Source organism: Ictalurus punctatus, chromosome 15, assembly GCF_001660625.3.
Source record: "Ictalurus punctatus breed USDA103 chromosome 15, Coco_2.0, whole genome shotgun sequence".
NCBI lineage: Eukaryota > Metazoa > Chordata > Actinopteri > Siluriformes > Ictaluridae > Ictalurus > Ictalurus punctatus.
The window spans coordinates 9,212,727-9,228,209 of NC_030430.2; the positions used below are offsets into that span (position 1 = coordinate 9,212,727).

Consider the following 15,483-nt stretch of genomic DNA (forward strand, 5'->3'; position numbering starts at 1 on the left):
GAACACCAGGCCTTTTTATTACTGGTTTGGTCTGAGTGATGAGAGAACGGGACAGTGGGAGTGGCTGGATGGAACACTGTACGAGATGGATGAGAGGTGAGTGTACGTGTTAGTTATTGGAATAAAAGCATTATTCAGTACGAGTGTGTTGTTGATCAGAATTCTGAAATTCTTACGCAGAAGGTAAATTCTAACTCGGTTAAGTGGGTCAATGTGTGTTAGTGTTGGGAATTCCAGCTCAGTTCATTTGGCTCAGCAGTCTGTAAGATGAGTCAGTTACACTTGGCACCCAAATGTCCTTTTTTTGGAAACAAAATTCTGAGTGTTTATTTTCTTCTTTTGGCTGATTTTTTTTTTTAATGAAATCTTACTTTAATCTAATAACATTACTTAGATTTTTATATTATAAACTTTTATTATTTAAATAACTATTATAAACTGTTATTTAAATAATTGTAATTAATTGACTCCCCTAATGCACTGACTACACACACTTCCTCAAAAACAGACCCTGCCTCATATACACATTGCCTCACATACACACTAACCAACAGCTCAGATGTTTAAAAGATGTTTCCAGTGCAATAACATTTATACATCTGTGAAAAATATATAAACTATATTATTATAATAAAAAATGCTTCATATGAAAAATGGCTCTTAAAGTTCATAATAAGAAAGACAAATTGTTCATGAATAACACATCAGCTGTGTGCGTGCGTGCGTGTGTGTGTGTGTGTGTGTGTGTGTGTGTGTGTGTGTACAGTGAATGGATGCCAGGTCAGCCTGATAATTGGCAATTACATGGTCTGGGTGGAGGAGAAGACTGTGCTCACTTCCACAGCGATGGACGATATAATGATGATCACTGCTCCCGAAATTACCGTTTTGTCTGTAAATCACATGTATACACAGTGTGAATAATAAACGCAACACACTCATTCACTGTGAATGTGAATTAGTGAGAACTAAGAGCTAATATACCACTCATTTAGTGACCACAAAGAGGCACAAGTTCACTCATGTTTTCAATATAATATATGAATATATGATAATATATTCATTGATTATTTAATTATTATTGATTTATTGAAATATTGACTACTGAATCAGTTGTAGTTTGTATTTCATTGGCATTTGTGTTAATGTTTTTAAGATTAACATTGTCTTAAAATGTAATTATTTAACTTATCATCATTCCGTTTAATTTGAACAAATTGCGATTCCATTTAATTTGAACAAAGATTGGATTAAATCACAAGAGGCATTAGATCAGGTTATCTGAGACATTCCTTAATCTTCAGCTTGGTGTCTGTAAGACTCCTGAATGAGCTCCGCTCTGGAGAGAGTCACGTCACACTCTCTTCAGCAACATGAACCACACAATAATTTCACATGCTCAGTGAGACAGGATGTTAAAACCCTACTAAAGTCCTCATGAATCTTGCTGGATGAATACTGATGAAGGAATTGTGTTTGAGTGTGAATAAATATCTGTTAAATGCTTCAGCTTAATAAACAAACCTGTTGAATATGTCCAAAATTGCCCAATATTTATTCATCTTGCTGAACGAAACAATTCAAAACTCTCACTGTACGCATTACCACACACACACACACACTGTCTTCAATTTTTAGTTCCAGAAAAAACATGTTGAATTTATTTAGTTCACGTAGCTAAATTTTGATTTTGTTTAATGCAAATTGATCAACTTTTAATCTTGTCTACCTCCAGGCCGGACGTACAGGTTTGACCTTAAAGTCTTTTATATGACCACGAGGAAGTGGCAGATCAGTACTTCCTTTTCTACTGGGCGTGCTCAGTTGGCTCGGTCTGTGGGGTACCGTGCGATTCGGTGAAGACGCTTTTGGAGTATTTGACACATCCTTCTTGCTGAGAGGGGTGTTACCGGTGGTGACAGCACTGCGAGTGCTGGAAGCCACAGTGCTGCAAACAAAGTGGGGTGTGGTTTTGTGGGAATTGGTATGACTTTCCTGAGGGGGCATGGCAAGTGCACGCAAGGTAGATCTACATATTTTCTCTTTGGGTGCAGATTTCTGACGAATCACCTGCTTCCTCACCAAAGACTTCTGAGGAAATGAGACCTTGGGGGTGGGGCTCATGTTCACTGATGTAGCTGTGCATGAAGAGGAAAATGTAGTTGGGGGCAGGACTTTAATATTCTGAGTGTGTGTGATGGGGTGGGGCTTAGTGTTGCTAACAGAAATAACCTTCCTCATGCTTTGTTTCTCAGTGTGAGTAAGTGTTCGTACAGGATGAAGTGAACGGAATTTCAGTGATGATGAAGAGTGGGAGGGCTCAGGAGAAACTAGAGATTTTTTCAGTGGCATTTTTCTGAAAGAGTTTACACTTTTACTTGCAGTGTTATTTGATATGGTGTTTTCTGAATTTACTGACTGAATACTCTTTTTCTCTCCTTTGGATGCTAAAAAATTATGGGTATATTTGCAATCTAATTCCTGATTGGTTGACTCAGTTGAATTCCTTGTGGTTTTCAATTCTGAAATTTCAATTCGGTTGCTAAGGGAAGCAGTAGGTGAGGTTTCAGCAGCAGGAGAGATGATGAGGTTGTGTTTAAGACTCACGTTGCTGTTTCCATCCTCATTTTGTATTTCATAGTGTATGTTCATCAGATCTAGAGTTCTACCCACTGACTCCACCCCCAATATCACATCTGACTCTGCCCCCAGTCCCACTTCGGAGTTTGCTCCCAACGCCGCCTCAACCCCCAATCCTACATCTGGCCCCACCCTTAAAACCAACTCTGTGTCAACCTCTACCCTTGACTGTGCAGGGTCTGCAGTCATTCCCATGTATTTGTTCTTGTCTAGTTGTTTGATGTCAGAGACTTGGTGTGGAAACTCTTCATCAATTTTTACATTGCTGCTGGATATCACAGTAGGGCCATCACCATTGTGACCATGAAATAAAGTTTTAAAGGGACTGTTTTGCAGTTCAGGAATCAGCTTGTGGGTTTCCACATGGACAGCCATGCATGCTGAGTGAGAGTGTGTGTCTGATGGTGAGTGTGTGTCTGTTCTGTTTATGTTGTTGCCACTGAGCCGTTGCCGTGGGCGATGGAGGCCAAATCCCCCCAGAGAATTGTGGGAGCTGGGGGGTTGGGCATTAAGGAGTTCCATAAGCCCCTCCCACTTCACTGCTGCCCGAACATCAATTTCACTGCTGCACCTGGACCTCAAGACTCCGCCCACCCAATGTTGTCCCATCCAGGAAGGCCGTTTCAGCTGAGACTTTGCCCTCATTGCGCGTTCCACATTCTCCTACACAGAGAAAAATAAATAATGTTTGTACCTATGTGCATGAGTGTTTGTGTGAATTAATTAGTGTGTGCATGTTTCAGTGTGAGTGTCTGTGTGTGTGTGAGTAAATGTGTGTAAGAGAGTGTGTACCTGTACTGCGTTAGAGAATTTGGAGCAGAAATGATAGAAAATGTAGAAACACTCGTCCAATTTGAAAGTCTCTCTGTCTTCACAAAAGAAATCAATCATTTCATCTCCTTCAGTCTTCAACAGAGAACGACCGACACTGACTTCCTTCAGAGAAAGAGCTGCACACTGTAACACACACACACACACACACACACACACACACACACACACACACACACACACACACACACACAATCTTTAACACAGGATGACAATTACTGACTTCCTTTGGACAAAAAGATACACTCTGCAAAACACACACACACACACACACACACCTGTAGGAAGTTATGTAGTTGCTGCAGTAGTTGTGTATCACACTGGATGTTCTGCTGTAAGTTTTTTATTCTCCTGTTCAGATTCTCCAAATCAACATCCAAACTGTCCACACTCACCCTAGATGCAGAGGGGCAGAAAGGCACTGGTGAGGATGTGTGCTGGAACCTTTGGCACTAGAGAAGTGTAACTGTTTTTTCCCAAATCAGTTTCTGTTTTCCTACCAACAATTACAGCTGTTTAAAAAAAAAAAATTATTATTTTTTTTTTTACAGAGTGTTTTTGAGTACATGCTCAGGGGCATCAGCACAGTTCATTACTGATTGGTAATGTGCTTCACACAACATACAGACCATCAGAGAATCACTAAAAGGTGACTTTTGACCATCTCTCTGAGTTAGTAATTAGTTTTTGGATTAGTAATAATTGGGGTTTAAGGACTAATAGTAATTAGCATTTAAATTTTATTAGTACGGGTTTATATTTATAAAGTTTAGTAATTAGGGTTTAAGGTTTTGTAGTAATTAAGATTCAGTGATCAGGCTACGAGGTTAGGTTTGCAGTGTTGGGGAGAAGCTAGCTAAATGTAGCAATCTTACTAACTTATCTATAATTTTCATTAGGGTGACAGTAGCTCCGCTACTTTAAAAGTAGTGTCCCTTTTCCAGTAACGAGTTACTTTTTCAAATGAGTAGTGATGTAGTGCGACCAATCGCTACAGATTTTGTCCAGTTATAACGGTCCTCTTCTTTGCATATATGCTGTGCCCGCTTGCTTCACAGGAATTAAGAGCCACATTGTAGCTCACATGGAGAGGACGTGACCGTCTGATGGACACATGAAGCAACCAACCACAGTTTGTTATGTGACGTAAATGATAATACCGTAATAAATTAACACTGGAGTTTATTCCCTGATACAGTGAATATTCCTGTCGCTTTGTTGTTAACACAACACAATGTTTACATATACTTACAAATAAAACAGAATAAATTAATGCAATAAGTTTATCAGTGCATGCAGAGGGATTTATTTTATGTTCTGAATACAACAGTCTGATTGTATGCTTTAACTTTTTTATTTCCATAATTAATTAATCAGTGGTAAAAATAAAGAAACATAGTAGTAGTAGTAGTAGTAATGATAATAATAATAATAATAATAATAATAATAATAATAATAAATCGTTGCATATATTATTATTATTATTATTATTATTGGCCTCTTAGAAGTATGAATTATTCAGGTTTGACACACTCATCCTTATTATCCATGATGGAGTAGGAGATGGCAAGTGATTTGGATAATGAGAAAACCAATTACCCGTGGGCTTATTTGTCCACGTTCCTGTGCTTTAAGGAATCTTAATCTTTAATCTTTGCAAAGATTAAAATCACAAAGATTAAAATACTTGGTTATATTGTTACTGGGTTAAAATGCTTTCAGCTCTGTGATTGGTCCTGCTATAAAATTACAGCGGGGCAATCAATACTAATTCAATGAGAGACTAATTTCAAATGATAGGAAAATTGAGCAGTCAAATCCTCCCTCTAGATGGGCGGGGTTCGTTATCACTAACTTCATGAAAAGTTCTGCCAGCTGTGGGGAACACGAGTCACAAACGGCCTCAGACAATTGTGTGTGAAACTACAGCGGAAAACGCAGATAAAAGCTAGCCTGTTCAACACTATGGAAGCTGCAAGTAATACCGCTAGGGAGGAGAACATCGTTACTAATTTATTATCCACACCGTTTTAAATTAACTTTAATGAGAAATTGGAGTTAATCACCAACAGCAGACCTACACCAGAGCTTAATATGTTGCAGAAAACAAAGGCTTTTCAGAAGAATTTCAACCCCAGCAATTACAAACAATATCCCTGGATGACCGCTAGATTACAGGGGGCTAGGGGGTTATCCATATTTTCCTAATATTTAAATAAATAAATAAATAAATAAATAAATAAATAATTCGTGTTTGCTGCAGTGATGTCCTCACCGTGCTGCGCTCTCGACATGCTGAAGCTTCTCTGGGAATTTGAGCAGCTGGTCATCTTTCTTCTGGGCCTCCTGCAGATAGAAGTACATAGTGACATGGTACAGATAAAGAGACACACACACTCACACGTACACACAGGTTTTGACCCACCAGAGCAACAAAGTGCAGCAGGTTCATTCCTGGTTTATTGGATTTGGTTTCAGCCAGAGAGAGAAGAGAGGAGAGTTTAAAACCCACAGCATTTCCACCATAACCACCCTGAGAGCAACAAACAGAAAAAGGCAACAAATCTGTATTAACAAATAGAAAAGGGGTTTAAAAAAAAATAGATACATTAAATTACAGTGATAACTTTAGGGATCTTACAGTGTTTATGATGTTTCCTGCTTCCAGCACAAGGTGAAGGACTGAGTGAAGCTCCACACAACTCAACAATTCTATAAAATGAAATAATAGAAATCAAAACACAACATAAATCAATACACAGTATCAAACACAACTTAGAATTAGGGCTGTGACAGTTTTTTTCGTTTTATTATTATTATTATTATTATTATTATTATTATTATTATTATTATTATTATCATTATTATTATTATTTTACACCACCGCTGTGGTTAATGACCAAATGTCAATGTTAGTGATGATGATGGAAGTTAAATTTATATCACTATATAATAATAATAATAATAATAATAATAATAATAATAATAATAATATAGGCTTAAATTAAATAAAAACCTAAATATAAAAAAATTAATGAGGCTTTATTTTAGCACTTCCGTCAGTGAAACAACTCAAATACAGCCTTGTTGTGTGGTGGTGTTGCAGAGAGATACCGCCTGAGGGCGCTGTGGGATAAGGTATTGTGATTGCACTCAAGAGGAGAAGTGGATAATGGAGATTGAGTTAAAAACGATCGTGCAGTTCTCTGATGAATACTTTATTTCTTTAACAAGTGTAGTATACGACAAACCTATAAAACTTTGATAGAAATACCAGTAGGACGGTATCCTAAATAATATGTTAAAAATCTAAATATTAAAGAAATGTATAAAAGCGGTTGGGTGACATGGCTTTTCCCCCCTACAAGCCGACATATGGCTTCATCCAAATTTATTGGTTCACCTCTCTCGTTAGGCACGAATCCGAACTGTTCCCAGATCGCCGATGTAACATTTGGTTTCCCAACAAGAGCCATCGCAGCGGCAGAACCCGAAGTGAAATAGCAGAATTCGCCTGACTGGATTTTACAAAAACAAACCCGCGCCAAACTAACAACAGACAACAACGTATAAGGCGTTTGATTATGATTACGTAATTTGTGCATTAATATACAATCTCCCTCTATATGATAGACTATAAATACAAATTAATATAGCAGCTGTTATTATTATTATTATTATTATTATTATTATTATTATTATTATTACACTTGTATACAAAACATTGTACTTTGTACTTGTCATAGTACCCACTCAAGCAGAAACGTGTGATGTGACACCACTGCAGGTAGCACTCCACTGTTCTGGCAAACTACCACAACGGTGGTGCGGCTGTCAGATGGGACTTTAATAACTAGTATTTCTTTCTTTCTTTCTTTCTTTCTTTCTGTTAATAGATAGTGAATTTATATTACTTGAATATTAGAAAAATAAATGGGGTATTTGATAAATCAGAGAATTAAATGGAGTGAAAAAATAAAACCATGACTGAGAAGCACCTCTGATGGCAGTGCGAATAATGAACACATCTTGTTTCAGTGATGAGCATAAAGCAGAAAACTCCTCCTTGAACAGCATGGCTTCTACACGGAGATCAAACCTATAAACACACACACGCGCGCACTCACGTGCGGGCGATAAGATGGCGCTTTGAACAATGGCAGCTCAAAATGTTAAGCACAATGTTATTAATAAATATGTAAAACCTGTTGCTAAATTGTATTTGTAAAATTTGTACAGTAATGTGAAAAAATAAGTACACCCCATGACATTGTTTTATTTATTTGTTTGTTTGTTTATTTATTTATTTTTACCTTTTTGGATGAGCAATCATTTGATCTACTTTGAAACAGTGCCTATTAATTATGGCTGTGCAAAAATATCGATACAGCTAACTATCGCAATATTTTCTTTCATTATGATGTATTGATACATTTTTTAAAATCATGTTTTAAACGGATTTAAAATGACATTAAAATTTCATCAAATCCCTCTGTGTGTGTCAAATGACCTCCTCCTCTGCTCCTGTAGATGTTGCAAAGCTAACACTTGCCCGTCATATACATATGGCCAATGTCTCAGAATAAGTGGGAGTGAGCATAGCGGAAAATATAAGAGCGCCAACAGCTTTCAGAGCCAACATGTGGGTGCACTTTAGTTTTAAAAATAAGTCCGGGAGTAATGAATTAGATAAAACAAATGCCATTTGTAACCTTTCCAGGCTACAGAAAAATATTCAAGAAAAACAACCAACTTGCGTTATCACTTAACAAGACACCACGCAGATGCAACGATGGCACTGTGACCTCAGCCGACACCTGTTGACTCAAGGCAAACTACACTGGATAATACCACAAACAAGCTTCTGTCTACCTCAGCTCGTTCAAAGGAGATAACGTGGTGCATTTCATTTGTAAAGATTTGTGACCGTATAGTGTGGTTGAAAACCCCAGGTTCAGGCATATGGTGAACATTATGGAGCCACGCTATGTGATCCTGACTCACAGACACATAAAAGACGTAGTCGTGACCAGGTTTTGTCTGTTCCTGAACAAAAATCTAAAGACAAAGTAGGCCTGCTATTGTATCTTTGTTGTGGAGAGTTTGTTCAGTGTTCACTTCAGAAGGGCCTAAAGTTACTCAGGACCAGTAAAGTTACTCACATTGGATACTTAAAATGTAATCATTTATGAGTTATCAAAAAATAGTAGACACTTGAAAACAACTTTTGAGTTGACTACAGTATGTCATTGTTTACAGCATAGTAGAGCATACTGATTATTTCAGTTTTATGAATGTTTACTTAATGCACTACATTTCTTATTTACAACATGCTGACTATTTCAGTTTTATAAATTTTGTTTACTTAATGCACTTTATTTTTATATGCTTTTTGTGGCATCTACATTTTTGGTTAAAATTGTTCAGTTACACAATATGCACTTCATACATTTCAGAGTGTTCACTGTTCAGTGACACTGTGCAATGCAAATAAAAATATCACAATATATCGTGATATATCGTATCGTGACCCATGTATAGTGATATGTATCGTATCGTGAGGCCCTTGGCAATACACAGTCCTACTATTAATAAAGGTGATGCACTCTATCAAACGATCCATAAAATTGACATTTTGTAGTATTTTTCACAATGTAAATGTGCAAAAAACAGATCAGTCACATGGAAAAGGTAAGTACACCTCTACATCTATCACACCTTCAAATCTATAAAATTAGAATCAGTTGTTCAAGATGCCAGTGATTTGAATCTGCTAAGGGAGTGCAGGTGGAACCGGTCTTATTTATACCCCTCTCATATCTAGTGTCTGGTGTTCCCTTTGTTATTGAGGTGTTTGGTGTCATTATGCCAAGATCTAAAGAGTTCTGTAAGGCCTTCAGAAAAAAGGTTGTGGATGCCTATGAGTCTGGCAAGGGATTTAAAAAGCTTTCCAAATAATTTGAAATCCATCATTCCACTGTAAGTAAAATCAGCTACAAATGGCGTGGATTTCAAAAGACTGCCAGTTAGTCCAGGACTTGCTGTCCCAGCAAATTCAGCCTAAGTACAGACTGTCTGATGCAAAAAGAGGTCTCCAAGAACCCCAAAATTTCATCACAGGACCTTCTAGTAAGACTTGCAGCTGTTGGTGTCAAAGTGCATGCTTCTATAATCAGAAAGAGATTGCACAGATTTGACCTACATGGGAGGCATGTCAGGAAAAAGCCTTTGCAAGACTACAGTTTGCCAATGAGCATATCGGCAAAGACCAGGCCTTTTGAATTAATGTGCTCTGGACAGATGAATCAAAGATAGAGTTGTTTGGCCACAGTAACAGCAGACATGTTTGGCGCAGACCGAAGACAGCTTTTCAGGAGAAGCACCTCATACCAACTGTGAAGCACGGTGGTGGAAATGTTATGGGTTGGGGTTGCTTCACTGCCTCAGGGACTGGACAGCTTGCATTCATTTAATTATGAATTCTGCATAATATCAAAGAAAGCTTGAAGATAATGTGGCCATCTGTCTGAAAGTTGAAGTTGAACTGAAAGTGGACCTTTCTACAGTATAATGATCCTAAGCATATGAGCAACTCCACCAAGGAATGGCTCAAAAAGAGGAAATGGAGGGTTATGGAATGGCCGAGTCAAAGCCCGGATTTGAATCCTGTTAAAATGTTGTGGGGGATTTGAAATGGACAGAACATGCAAGAAAACCCTCAAACATCTTGCAGCTGAAAGAATATTGCATGGAAGAGTGGTCAAATATTCCAGCAAACCTGGTGGACAATTATGCAAAACACGTACAAGAAGCTATTTCTGCTAAAGTGGGCAATACTAGCTTCTGGGGCCAAGGGTGTACTTACTTTTTCCACAAAAGAATATCACATCTATTGATATTTCAGTTGAATAAATGATTGAAAACCCAAATTTTTCTTGTGGTTTTGTTCAAGTATATCAACTTCAATAATAGGCACTGTTTCAAAGATGATCAAATGTTTGGTCAAATCCATATGTCAAAGGATCAAGTCACACTTCACTTCTGCTAACAGTCATACTCGGGCTACATATTAAATTTCCTGATTTAATGATTTTTACACTACACTATTAACAATGAAGGTAAATAAATCAGTGAATTAAATGTGCAAAATAATAAAATAGTATATCACGTTACTCTATGGACATACCAGTTGTTAAACTGCACTTGTGTAGTTGTAGTGGTGTGTGTATGAGTTGGCAACTCAGCAGAAATTGCTGATTAAATTAAAGAAGCATGGTGTGTAAACTCCTTATAGTTTAATGATACAGTAGCTGGATGATTCAGTGGTTGTGTGTGTTTCTCTGTGTGTGTACCTGGGTAAGAGTGCAAGTTGATACATAAAGGAGTCCACATTGTTTAGGTGTGTTTTATCTCCTTTATATGAATGCAGCTTCTCCACCTGTAATACAGATTTACACCCCCCCCCCCCCCCCCCACACACACACACACACTTTACAATTCAGCTATGTTATTCATACTGCTCTAAACTCACTACTTCTTTAGTGTTCAGTACATCCGGAAAGTATTCACAGCGCTTCACTTGTTCCACCTTTTGTTTTGTTGCAGCCCTATTCCCAATTGGATTAAATTAATTATTTTCCTCAAAATTCTACAAACAATACCCCATAATGACAACGTGAAATAAGTTTGTTTGAAATCTTGCCAAATTTATTAAAAATAAAAAAAACAAAAAAGCACATGTACATAAGTATTCACAGCTTTTGCCATGACACTCAAAATTGAGCTCAGGTGCATCCTGTTTCCACTGATCATACTTGAGATGTTTCTACAACTTGATTGGAGTCCAGCTGTGGTAAATTCAGTTGATTGGACATGATTTGGAAAGGCACACACCTGTCTATATAAGGTCCCACAGTTAACAATGCATGTCGGAGCACAAACCAAGCCATGAAGTCCAAGGAATTATCTGTAGACTTCCGAGACAGGATTGTATCGAGGCACAGGTCTGGGGAAGGATACAGAAACATTTCTGCAGCATTGAAGGTCCCAATCAGCACAGTGGCCTCCATCATCCGTAAATGGAAGATGTTTGGAACCAGCAGGACTCTTCCTACAGCTGGCCGCCCGGCCAAACTGATCGCTCGGGGGAGAAGGGCCTTACTCAGGGAGGTGACCAAAAACCCAATGGTCACTCTGACAGAGCTCCAGCATGTCTCTGTGGAGAGAGGCGAAACTTCCAGAAGAACAACCATCTCTGCAGCACTCCACCAATCAGGCCTGTATGGTAGAATGGCCAGATGGAAGCCACTCCTCAGTAAAAGGCACATGGTGCTCTGGATCTCAGACTGGGGGAAAGGTTTATCTTCCAACAGGACAATGACCCTAAGCACATAGCCAAGATAACAAAGGAGTGGCTACAGGACAACTCTGTGAATGTCCTTGAGTGGCCCAGCCAGAGTCCAGACTTGAACCCGACTGAACATCTCTGTTGTTGTGAAAGATGTGAAAATGGCTATGCACCGACGCTCCCAATCCAACCTGAAGGAGCTTAAGAGATCCTGCAAAGAAGAATGGGAGAAACTGCCCAAAACTAGGTGTGCCAAGCTTGTAGCATCATACTCAAAAAGACTTGAGGCTTTAATTGGTGCCAAATTTGCTTCAACAAAGTATTGCCCAAAGGCTGTGAATACTTATGTACATGTGCTTTTTTGTTTTTAAAATTTTAATAAATTTGGCAAGATTTCAAACAAACTTCTTTCACGTTGTCATTATGGGGTATTGTTTGTAAAATTTTGAGGAGAATAGTGAATTTAATCCATTTTGGAATAGGGCTGTAACATAGCAAAATGTGGAAAAAGTGAAGTGCTGTGAATACTTTCCAGATGCACTGTTTGTGTGTGCCTGTGTGTGTGTTTCACCTCGTGTGTGTCTGGCAGTAGTTTGTTCAGTTCTCTCAGTCGTTCTGCTCCAAACTCCTCACTGTTTCCATGGACAATGTCATCAATGACAGAGTGAATGGATCTGAGAAAAGTGACACAAACACAAGAATAAAGTAGGTCTATCTGTTTGTCTGTCTGTCTGTCTACCCTAAAATACTCACTTTTTTAAGCATTTGAGGAAAATCGCTACATTCATACTCCTTTTATGGTCAAGGATGTTAATCTGAACACACATAAAAACACAAAGTAAATTAATGATGATGACAACCATTTATTATAGGACTCAGTCAAGATGTCAACACACACACACACACACACACACACACACACACACACACACACACACAGACACACATATTAAAGCAGTACATGACTGAGTAATTACTAATAAAATTAGTAGAAGTTATCTTTTGTCATGTGATCAGTGACCAGTCAGAAATCTCCACCTCCTCCTGCTGCTCAGGCAAATTACTGCACACTCGGCGGGTCTTGTTGCTTGCTGTGGTGACTGTTTTTCTGTCATTGTGACCAAACAGGTCCTCGATAGTCCTGATGTCGATGTGAAATTTGTGTTTATCAGAATGCTTTCCCAATGTCCACAGGTTGGGCGCCCCCTGCTGGTGAATGCGTTCCTCTGGAATTGGCTTCCAGTAAATACTCCTAATTCTTCGTCTCCTTTGAATGTTTCCCACTGGCAGGGGTGGGGGAGGGGCGGGAGGAGGTGGAGTGACATGATCAAAAACCGATGGAGATATTATGACTCTGTCCCCCTCTTTATAGTCCTGCTCCATATTGGCTGCTGAGATGTGGCTCATCGCATAAACTGTTTGAATTATGGGATGAAGATGGTCAGAAAATGAATGTTAGAATTATGCTGATTCAGACTTGATTCATATATTAACACACGCAATACCATGTCTTTGCTCTTCTGAATCTCTCTATATATATATATACCCCTGGACGGGGTGCCAACCAATTGCAGGGCCTAATCGTAGTGTGATTGTAAAAGATATTATATATATATATATATAATATCTTTTACAATCACACTACGATTAGGCCCTGCAATTGGTTGGCACCCCGTCCAGGGTGCACGGATGGATAATTGTACTATGCTGTGTCACTCAGTAGAGTGATAAGTTCATGAGTGATGAGTGATCACCCTTTTGAGTCATTGAGTTCCTCTCAAGGTTTCTTCTTCAAGGAGTTTTTCCTCACCAGTGTTGCTTTTGGCTTGCTCATTAGGAATCAAAATTTGAATTTAAGTAAAGCTGCTTTGGGACACATTCAAAGCATGGTTTTGATGTCTCACATTAAAAGCGCTATACAATTTTTAAAATTGTTTTCACTTGCAAGTATATTCATAATTCTTTTATTCAATTTAAGACCTCAAATTAATTAAACATTTATTTATATAGATGAGTCAAGTTCCAATCCTAAATCCTGAGCTGGTGCAGCTGTGATATGGTAAATAAAGTGTTAGGTCGAGACGAGACTTGCAATTCACCCCACACTTCCACATCATATGTGCTGCACAGTGTCTCTTATACACAATTGAAAGGTTCTTGCATGCACTATTGATTAATATTTGATTTGAATTTTTATTAATTATACTACTCTATTAATGTACTTGCTATATAGATTGATGATACTGATGTTAATTTTGATGATTTGACTGCAAACTTCTTTTTATTTTGTTACACTCACATTTACACACACTCTAAGCAGATCTTTATCGAGACAGAAAAGGTAAAGATGTAACATGTGCGCTAGTTCCATCAGATTGTCTGTACATAACTCTGATAAATAAGAGACAGAATTTGTGCATTTTAACTTACCTTCAGAGGCAATACAGCAGATATTTCTCTAACTTAGTGTGAGGATGGTGTCAGACACACAGAGGTGTGCAGTGAAGAAAGCTGATCACGTGTGTGAGAATAATTCACTCAAAAGTCTGCACTCAATTTCTTTGTCTTGCAGATGATGATTATTTCCTTACCTGTATAAAATTAAGAAAAGAAAAACTTTACCAGCCTTTTGACAGTTTTTACTTCACAGTTGTGTGTGTGAGTGTGTAAAAGACTGTAAGAGTGTGTGTGTGCTTTACACTGATAACATGTTTGTATGTCACACCCTGCTTCTGTGTGTTTGTTTTTGTCATAACTGTGTCTGAAAATTATCTGTTCTCAGTTTCTAAAGTTCAGTTTAGAAGTTTTAATGATGCCAGGATGATGTCATGGTAAAGCTGCTGTTAAAATGAAAACAACAACAAAACAACAACCCAAAAACAATTAAACAACAAAAAAATTAACAAGTCTGCCCCAAGTGTGTGTGTGTGTGTGTGTGTGTGTGTGTGTGTGGTTCAGTGTATGCTAAAGGTGTATAACAGAAAATCAGATAACAATGTAGCTGTTTTTATCAGCATGTCAGGGAAGATAAAATGTATTTCACAGATATATTACAAAAGTAATGTTGCAGTTAAACAAACCAAACAAAAGAAAATACTAAGGAGAACTGAGTAAATGTCACATACTGACATTTTACAACATCAGTCCATTAAACCCCTATAGCAATGGTTTTACTCAGTTTATCCTATTCTGTGTGTCCTTCAACCTTTTACAAATACACAAATAAACCAAAAATCAAATAAATCTGTTTCATGGTTTGTTTCCTTATTAAACCTCATGCATTACAAGTTTACATTAAAATTACAGTTTTAATTCATGATATATTTCATAATGTTTAGTTAATGTTGTGATATTTGAAAGGTAATTCATGCTTTTCCTGATTTTGGATAGATCTGGATGATGTGGGAAACATGACATTGAGTGGGATGGGTTAGGGGTTAGTGAGGACACACACATACACATGGGGACCAGAGTTGTCTGTAATGTGTTACTGTAATCTAATTACTTTCTGATTACGCAGTAATGTAATGCATTACATTTTAAAAGGATGTTATTTCAGTTACTGATGTGATTAAAATGGTTACTTGTGTTACAAATTTGTAACAATACAATATTAAGTAAAATAAATTCATTTTTAAAATGAATCACGTTTTGCCCCAAAGATT

The 15,483-nt window shown here is 37.8% G+C and overlaps 2 protein-coding genes and 1 long non-coding RNA gene across 9 annotated transcripts in view; 2 read left to right on the plus strand and 1 right to left on the minus strand.

Moving 5' to 3' along the window:
- Positions 1–1,543, plus strand: part of asgr1a (asialoglycoprotein receptor 1a) — a 4,996-nt gene extending 3,453 nt beyond the window's left edge. For all 4 annotated transcript variants that reach the window (XM_017486621.3, XM_047160569.2, XM_017486622.3 and 1 more), the window contains 2 exons: positions 1–96; positions 767–1,543. The exon at positions 1–96 is cut by the window's left edge and continues 14 nt beyond it. In XM_017486621.3, the coding sequence (XP_017342110.1) occupies positions 1–96; positions 767–920 (250 nt within the window). In that variant the 3' untranslated portion in view covers positions 921–1,543. The remainder of the gene's footprint in view (positions 97–766) is intronic.
- LOC108275687 (FH2 domain-containing protein 1) lies at positions 1,537–14,753 on the minus strand. Of its 4 annotated transcripts, XM_053686321.1 has the most exons (12): positions 14,249–14,753; positions 12,857–13,233; positions 12,572–12,633; positions 12,390–12,492; positions 10,824–10,909; positions 7,470–7,570; positions 6,113–6,183; positions 5,897–6,004; positions 5,747–5,817; positions 3,750–3,867; positions 3,433–3,597; positions 1,537–3,303 (listed from the first exon to the last, which is right to left on the minus strand). In XM_053686321.1, exons 2-12 carry the CDS (start codon positions 13,223–13,225, stop codon positions 1,726–1,728), a joined length of 2,832 nt encoding a protein of 943 aa, XP_053542296.1. In that variant the 5' UTR covers positions 13,226–13,233; positions 14,249–14,753; the 3' UTR covers positions 1,537–1,725. The 4 variants fall into 4 exon arrangements, with proteins under 4 accessions (XP_053542296.1, XP_017342094.1, XP_017342093.1 ...); XM_017486605.3 differs by lacking the exon at positions 12,857–13,233 and having other exon boundaries at positions 14,249–14,749; XM_017486604.3 differs by lacking the exons at positions 12,857–13,233; positions 14,249–14,753 and adding an exon at positions 12,796–12,834.
- Positions 3,759–4,664, plus strand: LOC108275710 (uncharacterized). Its single transcript, XR_001814747.3, has 3 exons — positions 3,759–3,895; positions 4,023–4,120; positions 4,530–4,664. It is a non-coding gene; the product is annotated as an uncharacterized LOC108275710 (long non-coding RNA).
- Positions 14,754–15,483: the final 730 nt, after the last annotated feature.

Bases quoted from the DNA above. Each gene is read 5' to 3' on its own strand.
- LOC108275687 (XM_053686321.1), bottom strand. From the start codon at position 13,225: ATGAGCCACATCTCAGCAGCCAATATGGAGCAGGACTATAAAGAGGGG. The intron at 5,818-5,896 runs GTGGGTCAAAAC...TTCTATCTGCAG, and splicing joins TGCTGCACTTTGTTGCTCTG to GAGGCCCAGAAGAAAGATGA. The intron at 3,598-3,749 runs GTGTGTGTGTGT...TGTGTGTTACAG, and splicing joins AACTACATAACTTCCTACAG to TGTGCAGCTCTTTCTCTGAA.